The following is an 18755-nucleotide window of genomic DNA, read 5'->3' as shown; positions in this document are numbered from 1 at the left end:
TGCAGAATCCCACAGATGGAGAAGCCTGGTGGGCTATGGTCCACAGGGTCGCAAATGACTAAAGCAACTTAGTACGCACGCACAGAAAACAAAAGTGAGACTTAAATAGGTTAAAAACTAATTGGAGCCAAGACTGTGTGATGTAAATTTTTGACATAACAGATCCTGAGTGTTCATACTGGTCGTGGGAGACTGTATTCTTGGAGCTGCCCATTTAGGATTCTGGTATGTGGACTCTGGAATCCCTCAACTGTCACACTAGAAACCAGTTACTAGATTGTGAGTGGGGAGAGTATCTCTTGGCTGAAAGACATGGCAGCCTGGTGGTGGTGGCGGGGGTCAGTGTGGGGGTGGGTGAAGGCCCTAAAGAGTGTGCAGGACCCCAGACAAGAGTTGCTCACTTGCCCATTTTATTTTGAAACTGGCTTCTTTTCTCTATACCTTGGTCTCCCCATCTGTCAAATGGTGGTTTGGGATTAAGTGATTGAGAAACCTCTTCTAATTTTATCACTAACAATCACAAGTCTTTCATAGTACAGAAGTTGAAAGTGTGGGCTTGGAATTAGGTTCATGTTCAAATTCTGTCTCTACAACTAACCAGCTGTGTGACCTTGGGCAAGTTATTTAACATCTCTCTGTTTCATTTCTCTGCATTTCTACAGACAACAGTGATTTTTTTACTTCATGGAGTGTAAGAGGCACATTTTAACATTTCTGAAATTGGATGCATCTTACATTTGATGGTGTGTCACAATTTAGTTGGCAGCATTATTTTATTCTTAGGATTACATAAATTAATGGTGCATTTTATAATTGATGGCTTTTAGATTCAATGAAATATGGCAACAAAATACTTATAGAATTGTTGTGAAAATTAAATGAGATATGCATGTATCTACTTAGCACATACTAAATTCTCAATAAATGACAGTTGTTATCGTGATCGGTAGCATGTCTTTTTGTTCTGGGAGAAGAGATGTCAGTTTCATATTTATTGATTCATGGCATATTTTTAACACATCCTCTGTTCCTCCAGGATCTTCCTTGGTGAGAGTGTTTGAAACATGTTTCTCCCTGTCCTCCTCACTTTTCATAAAGTATAGATGAGATACTAGTCTACAGGATAATTCTGGCTTGGAAACCCTGGTTTATGTATCACTGAAACAAGAAAGACAAAAAGATAAACATTTACTCCTCAGTGTTTACGACAGGAAGTGTTAGACAGGCCTTGTTTTAGGAATTTAGGATGGCCTGGATCTTGCTGAGATGGGATTTGCCCCCACTGGTGTCTTGGGGGAGCGGCTCCATATTGTGCGCTGTTGAGTGTCACAAGCTTGCTTGTCTCTTTTTTTCTTCTCCAACTGGACTCAGACCTATAAGACTTGATGGAGACAGGGAAAGATACAGAACCCCACTACTACAGAATCTGCCTGAAAGTCCTTTGGATAAATTTGACTTGCTCTAGAAGGTTTCTGTCATTTGGGAAGAAAAGAAAAATCCTCAGTTCTCTGACAATCTCAGGGGATCTCACTGCCCTCAGGAAGACTTCACAGGGGAAAGATTTTGGCAGTGATCTGGGCCCAGAAGACTGCTCTGACTTTGGTGGTTTTCCTGAAATAAAAGTTGTAAGTAATTTTGAATTTATCCACTGAGTGAAAGGGTAATATCCAATTGCTATCATGCTGGCTGGAAAGGCTGAATGGAGGAACGACACCCCTCCCCCACAATAAAAGGGGAAAAAAAAAAAGGCATGGTGTTTGAATTTAGAATGAGATGGGTTCAAATCCTGCTGAAGAATGTCATTTATCCTTTCCAAATCTCGGCCTCCTCAACTGTAAGAAGGGCAGTAATGAAACATTCTAGATGGGACTAAGGTAACAAATGAATCAGATCCTTCTTATTAAGTCCTTAGCACAGTGCTTGGGCCCATGGGTAGGCTGTCTGTCTGTCTGGCTATAGATGTATCTATTTTGCAAATCTTTGCTGTATTTGAAGGAAAAATTATACAAGTACTTAGCTGAGAACTGAGGCAAACCAGCAACAGGGGTGTAGACTTTCTCAGAGATTTGCTGGGTTCAGAATGTGTGACGGTTTAAATGGAAATGTATTTAAAATAATAGAATTCATTTGCAGGAGTCACAGCTTTTCTTTCATAGAGTAACAGCCTTTTACATCTCTCTCTCTCTTTTTTTTTTAGATACTGTAATTAAACTGAACATGCAATTTCTAATAATGCTCCCAGACAGAAAGCATAAGTCCACCAAAATGCCATCTGTAGAGTCCCGGAGCCTCGCAAAGCACAGTCTGACTGCAGGCTTCAGCAGCTGTTTGCACCTCGATTTTTGTATGGATACCTCCAGTTGTGCCTGGCCACCTCCACACAGTTAGTTTTGCACACCTATCCATGTATTCACACTTTGTTCCCTCTAAGGAAACTGAAAAGGTAGGGGGAGGGTAAAAATAAAAGATGTAAAGATCAGGAAAGAAGTGATTATGGTTTTGATTACAGCTGAAATCTACTTTGCCTAGAAGGGGCCTCGGACGTACCAAGCTTCAACCCCAACTCCGCTTTGATCTTAACTTTTGGGTCCACTTTTACCTTCTCCCTCTTCCTCAATCTTTTTTCCTCTATCTCTGCTGGTATGGCTTTTCTGGAGTGCAAATCACCAAGCTGCCCTCTTGCTTAAAGAGCCTTATTGGCTCTCTGTCACCTTTGGATGGGAGACATGTAGAATTTTTCTTGTGAAAATTGTCTGCAAAAATTGGTACAGATGCCAGGTGAAGCACGCATGGACCATGAGAGCCCATCTGAACTCTGTGTTATGAAGGGACAGAGAGACCGCATCTGCTGCCTCCGTTGCCATCACTGGTGCCCACTCCTGCTGTTACTTCAGCCTGTTGTACAACCACACTGAGGTACAGAGTAGTTCAGAGTATGGCCTCTGCCTGGCCTCAGACTCTCGCTCTGCACTTAGACTTCCAGGAACATATTATTTAACCTCTGCATATCTTAGTTTGCTCATTTCTAATATGGGAATAATAGTAGTAGCTATCTCATAAGAGATTTTGAGGTTTAAATGAGTGAATACATATAAATTACTTAAGAGTCATAGCTGGCATGTAATACACACTGAATAAGCTTTAGCTATTTTTATTAATGCTATGGTTTTATGTATTTGCACATATTACTCTCTTTAGCTAGGAAGCCTCTCCACTTTCCCATCCCATCTCATTTTCACTGATTCTAATTCATCTTTCAAGATGCAGTTCAAACTTGCCATCCTTGCAAAGACTTCTTTGGCTTTCCAACAATGCCCTCTTACACACAACTCTACCCATTAGTGTTGCTGAGTACAGAATTTGTAATTTACATTTAATTACCCATTGACACATATGCTCTATGAGGGTATCAGCTGTTTCTTCTTGTTTACGCAGTCCCTGGTTTTACCATTGTACCTGGCACATGGCAGGCTCCCACTAAGCACCTGTCGAATGAATCAATGAGTGAATGGATAAATGAACATCTTCCCTTCCAGGGAGAGAAAAGCTCGTATGCCTTGAACATAGGTTTGTGAGTCTTCAAATACTTATTACTAGCCTAGTGCTTGGCATGTGCTCAAAAATGCTTTCCGAACTGATCTGAAACACATTCAACTTTACTCAAATGATAATTATCTTTGGAGAAGTCTTTAGACCTTAAAACCCTGATCCATACTATATATTTTTTCAAGCTTTCCTCAAAATAGACTCAGAAGTTTGGGAACCAAACAAGAAGAAAACTGCCATAGCCAGAAAACTTTTAAGGGCTTTCCTCTCATGAAACTCCTAGCAATGGCCCCCGTTTAGCCACCTGCGTGTGCATCCTGCCCCATCACATGGTACATACAAGAACAACACAGAGACGATTCCTCTCTGCCTTGGCTGATAAACATTCATCAAAGAACACAAACTTCTCCATAGAGCAGAAAACAGGAAAAAGAAATGAAAAACAAAAAGGAAGATTAGTTTGCTTCAGTCACTTTAAAAACAAAAAAAAGTACATGAGGCCAAATCACTGGAGTCCTTGAAGCCAAAGATGAAATGAAGCTCCACAGCAAACCATAGTTCTGTCCCTTCGAAGCTTATGCCTTTACAGAAAGTCTGCTCTACAGAGGTCAACATCTCGTGGGTAAGGGATATAGTGAGACAGCACAAATTAACTCCTTAAGTACCATTGCAACCCCACATCAGTCTTTGGGAGTACATATGTTAAGGAGCTATTAAGAAACAAAAACAGAAACAAAAACTCAATGTAACTCAACAGTCCTGACAGTTTACAATGCATAGACAGTGGGTTCACCTGCGTCCTTTTGATTCTCTATTTGAAAGAGAAAGCACAACAAGGAGAGAAGAGAGAGAGAAACAAGAACACATATGCAGGATTAATGAGCAAGTGAACCAAAATGCCCCCCACTTATGTGTGATACATGATATTGGAAAGAAAAAGTTGCCCTTGAGTTCCCACCGCCCGGAAGTGTGGGGGCCAGCCAAAAAAGGCTCCTTCACAGAGGTGAAAAATGCTGCACAAATAGAAAATTAGTGAAATTAAGTTTTAATGTGAAATCAAGCTATGAAACATACATGAACTCTCCAAGTGACAATTAAGTCATATGTTCTAGCCAGAGCTTAGAGGACGAGGACAAGTTCAAATCTTCAGAAAGAACAAGGAAAAGCTTCCCAGCTTGCGCGAGAACAGACAGGAGGCATATAAGAGCTCATTTTACATAGAAGGGACCACTTGTGCGATCTTCTACCCACAACAGTTTGACATCTTAAACATGGAAAAGAAAGCACGGTTTTGCCCCAACTGTCCTTTTCCTGACACCTAACACATGGCTCCCCGCCTAGCTGCTATCTTTTGATTGTGTACCAGTGACAAGCACTTTACAAACTGGGGTTACACACAAGCAAAGTAAAAATGCATTCAGGTCACAGACAGAGAATAACTGAAAAACTTACAGACAAATCTGAGTTTATCACAAACAAATGGCTTAATTGTCTAACCTGTGTTAGGCTGATAAAAAGTGACTGGACTTCTCACACTGGGTTTCACAGACAGAATCAACAGACAAGCCAATGCTAAAAAACTTGAAGCAAGGAGAGTGAGTTGATTTGGATCTGGATTTTCTTGAAATAATGAAAACAGAAAGAGTGAAGACAGCATGGCGAGGAGGTGGTAGGTACTCACGAATGGTTAAATCCATCACTTGGGAGGCCAAGCAGAAGACAGGATGCTCATACATTTCTCTCTTTTTCCCTATAAAAGAGGATTTGGGCATGCAAGAGGCTTAGGTCAGAGGTCAAGAGGTTAAAGGTCACAGGTTAGAGGAAAACGTTACATTAGCTCAAAGGAAAATAGCCACAGAATATTTTGGGATAAACACAGGATAAAAGAAAAAAGGAGTATCAAAATTGGAGATCTACTGGATTAACCATTCAGCATGCCGTGAGTCACGAGAGAGATTGTGACCGTGATTTTACACGTCTCTTTAGAATTATTTGCAAGAATACAATGACCGAAAACATCATGAATAAAGGGAAACAGGATTTCATTGATTGAAGGCTCCAAGATACTAAGGATTTCAGACTTTAGTATCTAAGGCTCTTGAGGTATTTCTTCATAAACATAGTCTCCGGCAATATTACTATAACTTCTTTCCAACATTCTCAGGGAACTAAGCTATTAATGGTCACAGAGAAGCGCAAATGTCAAGATTTCTTTTCTGGGGGTAGGATCAGAACCTTGTAAAAGAAAGTTGACTGGTAGTAATATCTTTAAAGCTGCCATGTCTCAGCCTATGGTGGACTATGTTCATGAAAGAAAACCTGATACATGCAGCCAGAGGATGTTGGGTTGTCTGAATTAACAATCCCAGCATGCTTTGAAATTGGCGTCACAGCCACTTTTGCAGAGGTAAAGTCAAAAAGTGGCTGAGCCAATCACGGACAAGGAAGGAGAGAAGCGGAAGAGAGCAGGTAGTGTGGAATGAGGTACTTCTCTGACAAGAGAGTTGGAAAAAAAAGACTGATTTCTTCAAAGAATCCCCAGACCTAAAAGTCACAGTGCAAAAGATAATTAACACAACCAAGAAGAATTGAGGCACAAAAGGAAATTACAGACCAGCTGATCTACTTTGGAAACGAATGCATTTTTACTTACAGATCTTAAAGTTTGTTTTTGGATATTATTTATCTGAAAGAAGAGAGCAGATCTTACCAAAAGACTAGTCATAGCTAGACCAAGACCTACGTACGAGTCAGCGGACATGGCAACCGAACGTTTCTTGATCCCATCCCATCTCTGGCCTGGCCTAGAATTATTAAGTCCCCAGCTGACTTTAACAAATACAACCAATCATTGTGTCCTGGCAAGGTAAATGCTGGAATCATTATTTGCTAATATAGCCCTTTAACAGTCTACTTGTTCCTCTATTTTTGTCACTCATTACCAAGTCAAGAGTTGATCATCCTTTTAGTGCCCAATTCTTAAGTGTTTCTCCCTGGATGCATAACAACGAATTCATTACCACTGGTACACAATTTGCATTGTCAGACAGACAAAATTGAGAGAGGGAGGACATGGAATGTACAGAACACTGCGAATTTGACATGATCTTAACCTAATTCTCTAAGGAAACAAGAACTTTGGCAGGGTAAGTGATGGGGCTTTAGTAGTTAATTAGGTCTCTCTCTCTTTTTTTTTTTTTTTCCAGTCATGTCCTGAAGGCAGACAACGAGTATTTGCTGGATTGATTGGGTGTTTCACAAGGGAGAGAACATCGGATTCCAGAATGCGGACACACTGAGTTTTGCACACAGAACTTCCACATTTATACACTTACACCACGGGTCAAGTTGGGTGTGGTTTTCAAATCACCCTATAGCAGCCAACAGGGTAACAATGAAAAGTAATTAATACCTTTGCAAACAAACAGGTCCCAAAGAACCATATCTTCTCAAGTAGGGTGGACTCAAAGTGCCTTTGGACGATTACTTGGTCATTAGTGACCACATCCCTAAAACCTGAAAGGGGAGTGATAACAACCATCCTAGGTTTGGAGTAACAAGATTGAACAAGATCTATAACAAACCAGGAGCCATCAGAGACAGTGGAACACTAACCTGCCATCAAGTTTGAAAAGCTACCAAGAGACAAGATATGTTCAAGGGGCAAGAAAGAGTTAAGCAAAATCTTGATGTTGCTTTATTCAATTCTTGTTTTACTTGCAACGCAATCAACAGTGGATAACAAACTGTTTAGTTTTCCTCTATTTAAAGAAGGTAGCCATCCTACAGAGCTCTTTTATAGAAAAACATTAGCCACAGAGCAAAGTTAGGGCCAACACCAACTCTTAGAAGGATCTTAGTTGTCCTATAACATCCTATATTCAACATCTTTTTCTACAAAGACTGTTTCCTGAGCCCCTGTTCTTGAATTCATTTATGTGGCCACAGCCGAGGAAGCTATCACATTTCAAGTGTTTTCAACTTTCAGCTTAAATACAGAGATGGGCCACTATTTTCTGGTGCCTGTCAGGAAAGAGAAAGACGTCCCCAGGGAGGCATACCAAAATTTAAATTAAAAACTGGGGGCAGAAGGGGGTCTTACCTTCGATTTTGGCATACTCTGACAGTCGAGAATAGTTGACTAAAGCAGCTTGCTCTAGACATTTACGGATGACTGCTTTTACCTCCTCTTGTGGCACTGGGGTTACAATGTCTTTCATCAAGACCTACAGGTGGAAAAACAAGGTTCTTAAAATGGTTCAATGATATGTGTTACCCATTTATACTTAAATAATTCAGTTTAAAATTAATTGTGAATGCCTCTTTGCAACTTAATATTGATCAAGCACCACGGTTAGAGTCAAAATAAAAAATTCCAGTGCACAGTTGGGCTGTCAAAGCCTGTCCGTGATTCATGGAAAGGTTAGGAGCATATCATCAGTATATCTTAACTATCTGAGAGGCAGGCAGTTTTCTCATATTTATTCTGATATTTGATGAAAGGTAAAAAAAAAATCTTCTAAAAATGAGAAACTAGGTCATTCAGCCACCACGATGATGTTCATGTCTCTGCGTACATGTCACCTGTCTTTTACTTCCATTCTTACCCTTTCCAAGAGTGAGAGGGTAGCTTTCAAAGCACCTTCAGGTCGACCAAATGGAAAGCAATACCTAAAACAGACAGAAAAATGTTCAGGTTGCCGAATCGATTGCATTTTAGCATGAAATATGCTATAACTTGATTCCTATGGCAACTCTCTCTGAGGAACAGAGAATGCTTTTTATTTTGTCACGTTGTGTTATGTTAATCTGAATTCACACCATATATGTGTGTATATAATGTATATATATGTGTATGTGTGAATAATGACTAAAGAGAGACTCTGCAAATGTCTGCAACAGAAAAGAATATTTCCAGTGATGACATAAGGTTCTGTTTAGATTTCTATTGTGAAGGAGAACCCTTTGCTAGCTCAATTGTGACCTTATATATAATTATTGAGACTGGCATTAAGAAATAGTTTTAGTTCAAACAAGCTAAACTTCAAATACACCTAAATCCCTAGAGGATTAAGATAGGAAATACAAGAGTGTATTTTGAGCAGATTCATGATTCTGCTAATTGTCTTGCCTTGATTGTAGTTTTTCATTGCTATTTGATCTTTTGTTATTGGCAATGCACCTTACATAGAGTGTACAACCAGTAAGGATTTATCCAGGGTTTTTTTTTTTTTTTTTAATGTGTATCACACACAGATTTTATGTGTTTTTGCTGCATCACACGGTCTGTGGGATTTTAGTTCCCCAACCAGGGATTGAACCTGGGCCCACAGCAGTGAAAGCCTACATCTCAAACGCTGTACCATCAGGGGAGTCCCTGTCCAGGAGGGTTTTGATGATACAGATAGTTCTAGTGACTATTTCGGGCATCATAAACCTTTCAAGACACTTCCTCATGATACAAAGGGAGCAGGACAGCTTACACAAAGAGGGCTTTGTTCTTTTAGTGCAAATAAAATGACCTTAAGATTTCTAAGTCTCCTGAATATCAGCAAACTCTGTCTTGGTTGGCTTTCTCATTCGTTATTTCAAGTTTTTTTTTTTTTAAGTACAGCTGGTTTTCAACATTGTACTAGTATCATGTATACAGCAAAGTGGTTCAGTTTCATATATATATATTTTTCTCAGATTCGTTTCACTTATAGGTTATTATAAAATATTGAGCTTAGTTCTCTATGCCATACAATAAGTCCTCATTCAGATGTTTTTAAATATCCAGTGTGTCTCTGATAGATTTATAGTTTTAGAAAATCAAGCCCTTAATTTGCCCCTCCCCAGGCTCATCTTCCTAAAAAGCCCTTTAACCCCAGATCCTTACCTAAAATGTGTAATCTGATTTTCCAACAGAACTCGGAGCCTTTCCTTGATTTCTTCAAAACGTTCCTTTTCTTCAACAGTCACAGTTCCAATTCCATCAGGCCTGAAAGGAGACATGTCATGAGGTGATGGGAACCTCATATGCTGACACCATCAAATCAAATCTCTAGCAGGAGGAAACTGTCCATTTTAGAAGAACAACTACAGTGATCAATGTGACCTTAGGAGAAGTCCTGCTTCTCGGTGCTGGTGACTAGAGGGGATGGGGTACGCTGAGGTTATCGTTTGGAGACATTTGCAGAACTGTCGCTCATTTATTGTGAAATGGTAAAATGCACAAAGAGGTGGCTTGCAGGTTAAAGCAGCTTCTAGATCTGTTCTGCTTGGATCACAGCTTCTGAAAATTTTGAACTGCTTGCCAACATTTGTTTTTTTAATTAGGAAAGTTTTATAATACAATTCTCGTAGAATTTGGAACAACTGGCATTAATTGGCAAGGGGCAGAAAACAGCTTTTTCCTTGGCTGTGGCAGGTTGTGTTACCTGAATCTCTTGCAGGCACTTAGGTTTGAGACTCCTGAATTACGCACACAAACTCCTATGAAAACCAGGTTCCCTGTAAGTGTCTCTCTTTCCCAGAGCTCAATGCTGATAAATGACTCAATTTCCATAATTACAGATGTTCAGACTAATTTAACCACTTATATAGTAACTAAAGAACAAATTACAAGACAGTGTAGAAATTATAAGACCTTTATGAAAGAAACTGAAGAAAACAGATGGAAATCTCTTGTGTATTTGGACTGGGAGATTTAATATTGTTAACATATCTATACTATTTAAGTCATCTATATATTTTATGCCATCCCTATTAAAATTCCAATGGAAAATTTTTTCACAGAAATCCTAAAATCTGTAAGAAACCACAGAAGCCCCAAATAACCAAAGCAATTCTGAGAAGGCAGAACAAAGTCAGAGGCATCACGATTCCTGAATTCAAACTATAAAACTGCAGTAATCAAAACAGTATGGCACTGGCATAAAAACACATACATACAGACCAATGGATCAGAGTTGAGAGCTGAGAAATAGACCCTCGCACATATGGCCAAATAATACTTGACAAGGGAGCCAAGTGTATTCAATGTGGAAAGGACAATTTCTTCAATAAATGGTGTTGAGAAACTGGATATTCACATACAAAAGAACGAAGCTGGGCCCTTATCTTAGAACACTCACAACAAAGAACTTGAAATGGACTAAAGACCCGAAACTGTAAAAATCCTAGAAGGGAATATAGAGGAAAAGTTCCTTGATATTGGTCTTGGCAATGATTTTTTGGAATATGACACCAAAAGCTTAAACAACAAAAGCAAAACAGACAAGACAAAAAAGTGACACTTTAGCAAACTAAAAAGCTGCTCCATAGCAAAATGTATAGACAATCTATACAGTGAAAGAAAATATTTGCAAACCATCTATGTGATAAGGGGTTACTATTCAAAATACAGAAGGGATGCATAAAAAAATAGCAAAGACCCCAAATAATTTGATTAGAAATAGGCAGAGGACAAAGACATTTTTCCAAAGAAGACATATAAATAGCCAGCAGGTACATGAAAAGATGCTCAACATCATTAATCAACAAAGAAATACCAATCAAAACTATAACGAACTATCACCCCACACCTGTCAGAATAGCTGTTCTCAAAACAAAAAGACAACAAATAAATGCTGGTGAGTCTGTGGAGAAAAACGAACCCCTGTGCACTGCTGGTAGGAATGTAAACTGACACAGCCACTATGAAAAACAGTATGGAGGCTTTTCAAAAATTGAAAATAAAACTGCCATGTGATCTAGTAATCCCACTTCTGGGTATACATCTGAAAAAAGGAAATCACAATCTTCAAGATACAACTGCACCTTGTATTAACTGCAGCATTATATATAATAGCCAAGATAAGGAGACAACCTAAGTTGGGTATTGACAATATTATCGACCCAGATGAATGGATAAAGGAAATGTGACATATACAAAGTAGAATATCATTCAGCCACAAAATAGAAGGAAATACTGCTTTTGTGACCACATGGATGGACCTTGAGGGCATTATGCTAAGTGAAGTAAATGAGACAGAGTAAGATATACAGTGATATGTGTATGATAAACACGTATCACTTATATGTAGTATCAAAAGAAGCTGAACTCGTAGAAAGAGAGAGTAGAATAGTGGTTGCCAGGTTGGGGGAGTGAGTGAAATGGGGAAACGTTGGTCAAAGGGTAAAGCTATAAGAAGAGTAAGTTTTGGGGATCTAATATATCCTATGGTGATGAATTGAACTGAACTCATTATAATGAACAGTACTGTATTACTTACTTGAAACTGTTAAAGTAGATTTTAAATGTTTCCAACACACACACAGAGACCCACAGACACACACAGTAAGTATACGAGGGGATGTAGGTGTTGATGAACCTTATTTCAGTAATCATTTTAAAATGTATGCATGTATCAAATCATCACATTTGCACATCTTAAACTTACATCGTATGTCAATATCTCAATAAAAGCAGAAAAAAGAACAAACCACATAGGCTATTTTTTGATCTAAGTGAACTGCTGCTCATTTAATAAAAAAGAATGCCTCAGCATAAATAAGTGAATTTCAGTGTAGTCCCAGTATTCTCATGTTTCTGAATCACCAATAGGTTCACACACATTTTCCTTATTTCCTCTGGCCCATTCAAGTTGAGAATACAAAGGAAGGCTGCATATTTATAGCCCAAACTTATCTGTGCCAAATTAGACGTAGGATAATCTGACCCATTCAAAGTCTTCAGCTACCCAGATCTTGTAGTGACTTGTTTTGACTACTGGCTGAGCCAGTTTGCAGATTGGTGCGTCACCATGAAACTTCTATTGGAACATTCTTCAGTTTGCAAATGCAAGTCATCTTGAGACCAAACAAATGGTCTTATTTATAGGCCTTCTCAAGGATCCAGCAGAAGTTGGGAAAATCCTGTATACTAGACCAGTCTGACTGCACAAAAGACTTGGCAAATGATAGCAGTGTACCTCCTGTTAGGGGTTTATTGGTCAGCTTCCCTTCTTTTTAAGTACTAAAAATGCCCTATTTGAAAAAAGAAAAAACTTCCTCTCCCCCATTTTGTGGAAAATACCCGTAACAGTAAAATCCTATACTGTGCATTTATTCACACCCTCCTGAACTTAAGTAAATGCAGAACGGTAAATACCAGGTAGGCAGCTTGAATCTATACATGTGCCTTCACTTTTAAATTTTCAGAAAAATCTCAAATGTTAATTTATGAAATTTATTAAAAAAATTTTTTTTAAACATGAAATGCCCACAAATCTGTAGTTAAACCTCAGGATGAATTCATTGGCCCCACAAAATACATGTGACACTTTCTGTAGTAACATCTCATGGGTCTGTTATAATCTAAAACTTCCTTTGCCTATGGCTTTTGGATTTTGTTTACACTAAATTCAGCTTACTAATGCACTGAATACACATTTATACAGTCGTTTTGTGTGCATACCTACAATCAATTTGGGAAAAGTTGAGCCATTTTAAGCATTTTGTTTCTTAGTGGGGAATTAAGCCAGAGAAAAATGCTATTAAATATAAGGCACAATTCAGAGAGGAGTTTATAGATCACCTGGAAAAGCCTGAAAACCATTTCACAAAGGCAGCCAGAGATATCTATGGCCATTACTAGGAAATAAACCTCTGTGTGAAGAATATCATTCCTTCCTTACCCAACACGCCTTCTGGGCAATCAGGCAATTAGGAAGCAGCTCTCAGATTTGGGTTTGAGATGATACAAACTGAACATTTAGTATGTGCCTGGCTTTCTTGTAATTCTCACTATAAATGGCATTATAAACATAACATTTATGATGTTTTTCCCCTTTTGTTTTAATGATTCACATTTATAATTATTAAATGTATCAGATGGCAGCTTCCATGTCTCCTTGGACTACTTTGTGAGCACTGTTAATCTCCCTATTCAAAAAGGGTAAACAATGAAAAATTATTGCTATCTTTTCTTAAATTTGCTTCTTAATCACCTATGCCAGTGTGAACACTTGCATTTTAAAATAAATGAAACAAACTAATCTGAGTCTGTAAGACACACAGTGCAGAGTTCACCAACAAAAACTGGCGATAAAACATACCCCGATTTAGACATCCAATGCACATGTATTTATAATTGCCAGAACTGCCCTGAAATGATGCTGGTAATGAGGGGTGTTATTTTACAAATCAAGGGAGAGAAATGCAGGAATAATAGAATTTGTCTAAGATCACAGATTGTCACTCTTATCAGTTAAAAAGCAAAAATAACCTTGGCTGCATTGATTTCTCATAGTTTTTGAAAATTCTGTCAAACATCAATTTCTTTTCCACTGACCCCTATAATTCATCAATGTTAACTGTACAGGTTTACATGGATCTACTAACTGAAAAATCCCGTTCAATATTCTGGGGAACATGGTTCTCCCAGAAGCAATAAAATACTTTCCCTAGAACAGGGGCCACACAAGCCTGTCTTCTAATCACACAGAAAGCCTGTGAGACCTCAGACTGAGGGGCGACCTCAGACTGTGGGTGTGTGGGGTACGATCTGGCCGGAGACCTGAGAACTGGCCTTTCTAACAAGTTCCCTGGTCCTGCTGGTTTGGAGAACCTTACTTTAAGAACCTCTGCCTTAGAGAGCAAGAAAATATTTGGTAGGTGGCCGAATACATGAAAGGGTATTTTGGTTCAGGGTTCCTAGTTTCTCTTGGATTAGAGTGGATCTGGAACCAGAGATTTTCTCTAAGAAGTACACAGTCCACTTAACGAAGCTAGCAACCCCTTCCAAAAATGGCATTTGCACTGTTTCCAAGGTGCCATTCCAAGCAGTTCTGGTTGCAAAATAAACAGAAGAACTGTACTGGTATCGCTCAGAAGCCATGCTTTGTTTCTGTGTTCTGGAAACATTTGGGGGTGATTCTATAATTGTCATAAAACTGGCTCTGCATCCTGTTCTGCTCTCAATACTTCTAACACTTAAGGAATCAAAAAGAATGAGAGAAGAGGAGGACTGATGCTGGATCTTTACACTCCTACCTAGCAAATCCCAGGCTGAGATGTTTCTTCACTCAGGACACATGTCTAGGAGCCTGAATCCTCTGTTCTCTTGGATCCTATTACATTTTCTGCGGCTGTTTCTGTACTTGTTAGGGTCCACTGCCGTTTCCTAAGGGCACCTAGATCTCCTTCGGAGGAATGCCCTTGGCTGCACTGTGCATAAACTGAGGTGCCTACTCTCCTGCTGTCAATGCTGAAGCCTTCATACAGGCCAGCTCCTCCCTTGGGTGGTCACTGGACATCTTAGTTGGACGATGAACTACACTCAGCCAACTGGACACTCTTTCCTGGAACTTTTACATCAAAGAAACAATGCAAAGATAAAAGAAACAGATGGGGTTTGCTCATGCTAGCAGCTGTGCCCTGCCCAGCCTGTCTCTCCATGTTCGTAGTTCTTAATCTGTGATTGCACCTTAGAACCAGGAGAGAGCTTTGAGAGGTCCCACCCTCAATCTCTGACTCAGAGGGTGGGCATCGAGGCCTACACATCATCAGTTTCATTCCCTAAGTTATTCTAACGTGCAGCTAGGATGGCACCATGGCTTTGATCCTGTTTCCTACTTTTCAGTCACTGCCTTGATTCCAGTTTCCCCCTCCCTTTCTTTGAGGTTCCTGGCATCATCCCAATAAACTTTCTTTTGCTTAGATAATCCAGAGTTAGTTTCTGTTCCTTACATGGAACTGACGTACATGCATAAAGCACACATTCCCTCCTTTCCCATGAGCTCAATTTTAGTAGAAATGTTGGCGCCTTTGAATCTAGCTTTACAGACACACACAACAAGGAAACGTGATCCCTTGTCACTGGTTCCACCTAACTGCACACTGGCTAACCACTCACTTCTTGTATATCATGATCCCGCAAACTTGAGACAATATGCAGGTCAACTGCAGTCATTTTTGGAGCCCTGTTGAAGACTGGAAGCTCTCCCACCTGCAGGCCATCGCTGGAGCCAGAAGTGGGTCTCTCAGGCCACGACAGACTATATTGCATCTGACACAGCAGGCATCTCCGGAATCCACCTTTCACGTTTTCGGCAAACCGTTTTCTCACTGTCCTTCACAAAGCTGACATTTTCGGCAGCACGATAGGAAAGATGTCATGTCGGCTGCTCTTCAAGCTCTTGTCACAGTGGTTAGCACCAGTTCTGTCATCTTCATTCTCCTCACAGCCTCCCATCTTAAGCCATGTCACAAATCATAATACATCTAGAGTTGTGTTTTTCTGTTTTTTTTTTTTTTTAATCAGATTACGATGACCCTAACCCAGCTGCCCACACTTCAGAACTAGTACTGCAAATTCCTCTTCCTTTACCCAAATGTTTCTGAGCTAGAGCTTGTTACTTAATGTCTACTGTAGGATTAATCCAATATGATTAAGCATGAGGCTTTTAATGTGAAAACACTTCATCTTGATATTTGAAATTAAGTGTGAACAACTGAGACAAAGAATTCAAACTACCTTGTGTTTTGTGAAAGTGAACTGACCTCTTTGGGATTGTTAAATTGTTGTTAGACACCCAGGTGGGCACATGGAGTCCTAGCATTTAATTATTCTGCCAACAGGGTTCTCTGTATTGAAAGCTGGGCCACAAAACCTTCATTTGGAAGGTAAGATATTTCAAGAAGGTCAGGTTACTAAATTAATTTGAAACATATTGGGTTAATTGATGGATGTGTTCTGATACTGCATCTATCTGGTAATCAAGTGCAGAATCCAGTGTGAAACGAAATGTGTGAATTCAACAAAAGGGGAAAGCGTGTCTGGTCCACCTCTCTGCATTCAGCCAGCTTTAAGCTCCAATCACTATCAACAAGGGGTAAAACTCCAGCTGAAGTGGGAATATACTTTCTCTCCAAATGCAAATGTCCACATATGCCGGTGCAGGCACCGTAAACACGATACATTCTCTCTCTCCAAATGGATGCATGCCTGCAGACCGCAGTATGGATCCATGAAAATGTCCCTAAACAAGCAAGATAACCGAATCCTGCTTGCTACAAAATTGTTCCAGCCCAGAAACATGAAAGCTGAAAGGGTCAGAGTGGAACAGAATATTTTAGTAGCCATTCCTTGCAATCGTCCCTCAATAGAACATTCAGACTAAACACACACTCTTAACCTCTCTCTCTCTCTTTAAAAATTGACTTCTAGCAATTCTTAACCCTTACAACTTTCAAAATGACACTTTTGAATTTAATCCTATTGTGGAATATTTTCCTTTGTCTCTTTCAAGTGGTTAATAACTCCATGTTTAAGAACACCAAAGCAGCACATCTCAAAAGGAGGCATCCCTACTTGCTCATCTGGATGGTTTGTATAATCTCTAGGTTAATTATAAATTGTAATTAGGACTCTCACATCCTGTAGTCACTGCTTCATTATGAAAGCCCAGCCTTACCCTTTCCTTCTCCTCTCCCTCCAGCCCATGCCCTTTTCTAATTATGCCCGGATGCCCTGGGGCTCAGACACGCTGCTAAAACAAATATATCAAAGTGTTTGTATCACAAAGAGTAAGCTAGGAAGCAACAGCAACCAGTTTCTACAACATTACTAATGCATGGTGAAGATTCTTGAGACTGGCTTTAGTCAATTTGAGAAAGAGGTTAGACCAGGGCAAAAATACACAAGGCAGGTTTTCTGTGACTTGTTTACTGCTTTTCTAAACATGGAGCTAAAACCCAACAATATCAGGTGTCTTTACTCTCTCGTAAGGATGGGAGTGACAGAAGTCTCTCCCTACTGAACAATCTCAGAATGTGTAAGTTATTGGCACAAGGACATTAATCAAAGTGGCTTAGGCTCTGCCCAGGTGCTGAGTGAAGCAAGAGCCCCAGAGATGATTAGAAAAATGATATAAAATGTATGAGAGTGCGTTTTTCTTTCTCCAGAGAAGGACCAATTTCTAAAATTTTTACTACATAGATTTTTCTTTTTGAGGACTAAGGGAAGAGATGAGTTCCTTTATTTCTAGACAAGCAAAGATACACCTAGGGTTTAAATTCTACCTTGAATACCCTATGACCCTATGTAGAGATTTCTGAGTGGTTCAGAGCAGTAACATCAGTGGTCAGAGTTTTTGGGTATCACACCTACCCTAAAAAGGGTATGATATCTGAAAATATATTTTGCACCAATGAGCACGGCATGAGGGCACACTAGTGGAATTTTAGAAGGAAAATGCACAATAATTGGATTTTTTGTTAGGCACCAATGGGATAGATATCCAGCACATTTTATGTAAGATTTTATGTTTGAATTGGAAAATCTGCTATTCTCATGGGGCAAATTTCCTTCAGGAAGAGAGTCACATGGGTTAAAGGATAGCATACAAGCTCTAGAGAGAATTTCTTCTTGGGATGCAGACTTTTACATGAAATATCTTTGGACTTTTTCCCTACTCTCCTTCCTCCGATTAGGCGAGGCTGGTTCATTAGGACTTAGAGAGTGTGACGCGGCCGCGTATAAGGCCACCACCACCCACTCGGAGCTGAGAGGCCAAGCAGCCAGGAACTCCTGTCCACAGTGAGGAAAGGCCTGTGTCAGCATGTAACATGGGACCAGGACTGCTAATGTCACTGCCACCCCCACCCACGCCTACCTGCTACCAAACTGCTGCATCCACAGGCCGGTAAAACAGAACTGCCCTGCTATCGTCTTTTCTCTCTTTTTTGGGGAGGGAGGGTTAGAAAGCACCAGACATAATGTCCGGATGGCTGTATGTGCGTGTAACACAGAGAGAAAGGGAGGAAGGAAAGGAGGGAAGGAGATACTGGAGAAAAAAGGAAAAAATAAATACAGATGCAAAATGACTCATTTACTTCCAGGTAGGCATTCCCCCCACAATAAATAAAGGCAACCATGATATGACATGGATTGGGAGTGAGGGACTCAGACTGGAGGCAAGGACATGACCGTAGAGCAAGTGCTGTGGTCCAGCGGAGAGAAGACAGAGGCCTGAACCCTGGCAGTGGTACTGAAGGTAAGGAGAAGTAGGCAGACTTGAGAGAGATGTAAAAGCATTGGCAGGGCACGTAGCTAAATCCCTGGGATGCGCTGAGGAAGGACACATCAAGGACGGCTCCCAAGGTTTTGTCTTGGGCAAATGGGTGGGTGGAATCTCTCACTGACTTAGAAACAGGAGTAACAGGAGAAAAGGGAGTTCCATCTG

General features: G+C 40.0%; 1 protein-coding gene across 18 annotated transcripts in view; it reads right to left on the bottom strand.

Moving 5' to 3' along the window:
• The window catches only part of CADPS (calcium dependent secretion activator), a 471340-nt gene that overhangs the window by 110542 nt on the left and 342043 nt on the right, over positions 1-18755 (bottom strand). For 8 of the 18 annotated variants that reach the window (XM_061396481.1, XM_061396488.1, XM_061396482.1 and 5 more), the window contains 4 exons: positions 9425-9526; positions 8154-8217; positions 7649-7772; positions 5228-5296 (listed from right to left, as the gene is read on the bottom strand). In XM_061396481.1, coding sequence (XP_061252465.1) covers positions 5228-5296; positions 7649-7772; positions 8154-8217; positions 9425-9526 — 359 coding nt within the window. Of the gene's footprint in view, positions 1-4339; positions 4358-5227; positions 5297-7648; positions 7773-8153; positions 8218-9424; positions 9527-18755 lie in introns of all 18 variants that reach the window. The other 10 variants (XM_061396483.1, XM_061396492.1, XM_061396490.1 and 7 more) reach the window with 3 other exon arrangements.

Source organism: Bos javanicus, chromosome 22 (assembly GCF_032452875.1).
Source record: "Bos javanicus breed banteng chromosome 22, ARS-OSU_banteng_1.0, whole genome shotgun sequence".
In the NCBI taxonomy this organism is placed as follows: domain Eukaryota; kingdom Metazoa; phylum Chordata; class Mammalia; order Artiodactyla; family Bovidae; genus Bos; species Bos javanicus.
Note: the sequence above shows the minus strand (reverse complement) of the source record. Positions and strands in the feature narration are given on the sequence as shown.